Source organism: Bison bison, unplaced genomic scaffold, assembly GCF_000754665.1.
Source record: "Bison bison bison isolate TAMUID 2011002044 unplaced genomic scaffold, Bison_UMD1.0 scf7180017864108, whole genome shotgun sequence".
Lineage (NCBI taxonomy): Eukaryota > Metazoa > Chordata > Mammalia > Artiodactyla > Bovidae > Bison > Bison bison.
In genome coordinates, this window is record NW_011494680.1 from 1,774,572 (window position 1) to 1,775,693 (window position 1,122).

The 1,122-nt window shown below is 56.1% G+C and overlaps 1 protein-coding gene across 1 annotated transcript in view; it reads left to right on the forward strand.

Moving 5' to 3' along the window:
• MTSS1 (metastasis suppressor 1) overlaps positions 1 to 1,122 on the forward strand; it is a 160,848-nt gene that overhangs the window by 156,916 nt on the left and 2,810 nt on the right. The window contains exon 15 of the mRNA XM_010839003.1: positions 708 to 1,117. Within this exon, the coding sequence (XP_010837305.1) occupies positions 708 to 1,117 (410 nt within the window). The remainder of the gene's footprint in view (positions 1 to 707; positions 1,118 to 1,122) is intronic.

A 1,122-nucleotide genomic window follows, 5' to 3' on the forward strand; every position in this document is an offset into this window, starting at 1 on the left:
TAGAAGCAGCAGCAGCAAAGACATTTTTAGTTGTGACAGTTGGAGGGGGTGCTACTGGCATCTGGTAGACAGCCAGGGATGCTGCTAAACATCCCATAATACAGCCCAAAGACCCCCGCAGCCCGCCCCAGAACTGACCTGGCCCAGATGACAGAGTGCTGCTGTTCAGAAACGTGCTCTGAGGTGTTCAGGCTGGACGCTTTTCCCCTCCCATGTGACCCTGTGTTGGGAGAGGAAGTGAGCACACTGCACTGATGGAACCTGTCTTGTGCATAGTTTTCAGAGACTCGCTGCCAGTTCCGTTGTTTTTCTAGTCTTTGCACGAATGGGCTGATCATGGGGGAGGTCTGTATGGTCCATGTGGGGTTTGTTTCTCACATCGCATTCTAGGCTGGAGAGGCTATTTCCTCCTTCCACCCTCTTTACTCCTCCCAGAGGTTCTCGGAGGCAGCCAGTTTTGCATCCTTCCAGCTCAGCGGTATCTGAGTGCAGGCCTGTTGTGTCCAGTGCTCTCTGGTGCTCAGGGCTCCCTTGGTGAACAAAATGACAATCCCCATCAAGGAGTTCTTAGATGGTGGGGGCCTGGAAACCCAGGGAGGCTTGGGGTGAAGTTGCGGGTGAAGTCCCTGGCCTTCTGTCCTCCCAACACAGAGAATGAAAAAGCACAGCCACCACCTCGGAGATTTCTAATTGGATCCTATAATCAGTTTCAGATTACGATTATTTCTCTGTAAGTGGTGACCAGGAGGCCGATCAGCAGGAGTTTGACAAATCCTCCACCATCCCGAGAAACAGTGACATCAGCCAGTCCTATCGAAGGATGTTCCAAGCCAAGCGCCCGGCCTCGACCGCGGGCCTTCCCACCACCCTCGGACCTGCTATGGTCACCCCAGGGGTTGCAACCATCCGACGGACCCCTTCCACCAAGCCTTCTGTCCGCCGGGGGACCATAGGAGCCGGTCCCATCCCCATCAAGACACCCGTGATCCCTGTTAAGACCCCCACGGTCCCAGACCTCCCTGGGGTGCTGCCAGCCCCTCCAGATGGGCCTGAGGAGCGGGGTGAGCACAGCCCAGAGTCACCGTCTGTGGCTGAGAGCCCTCAAGGTGTCACCAGTGTGCC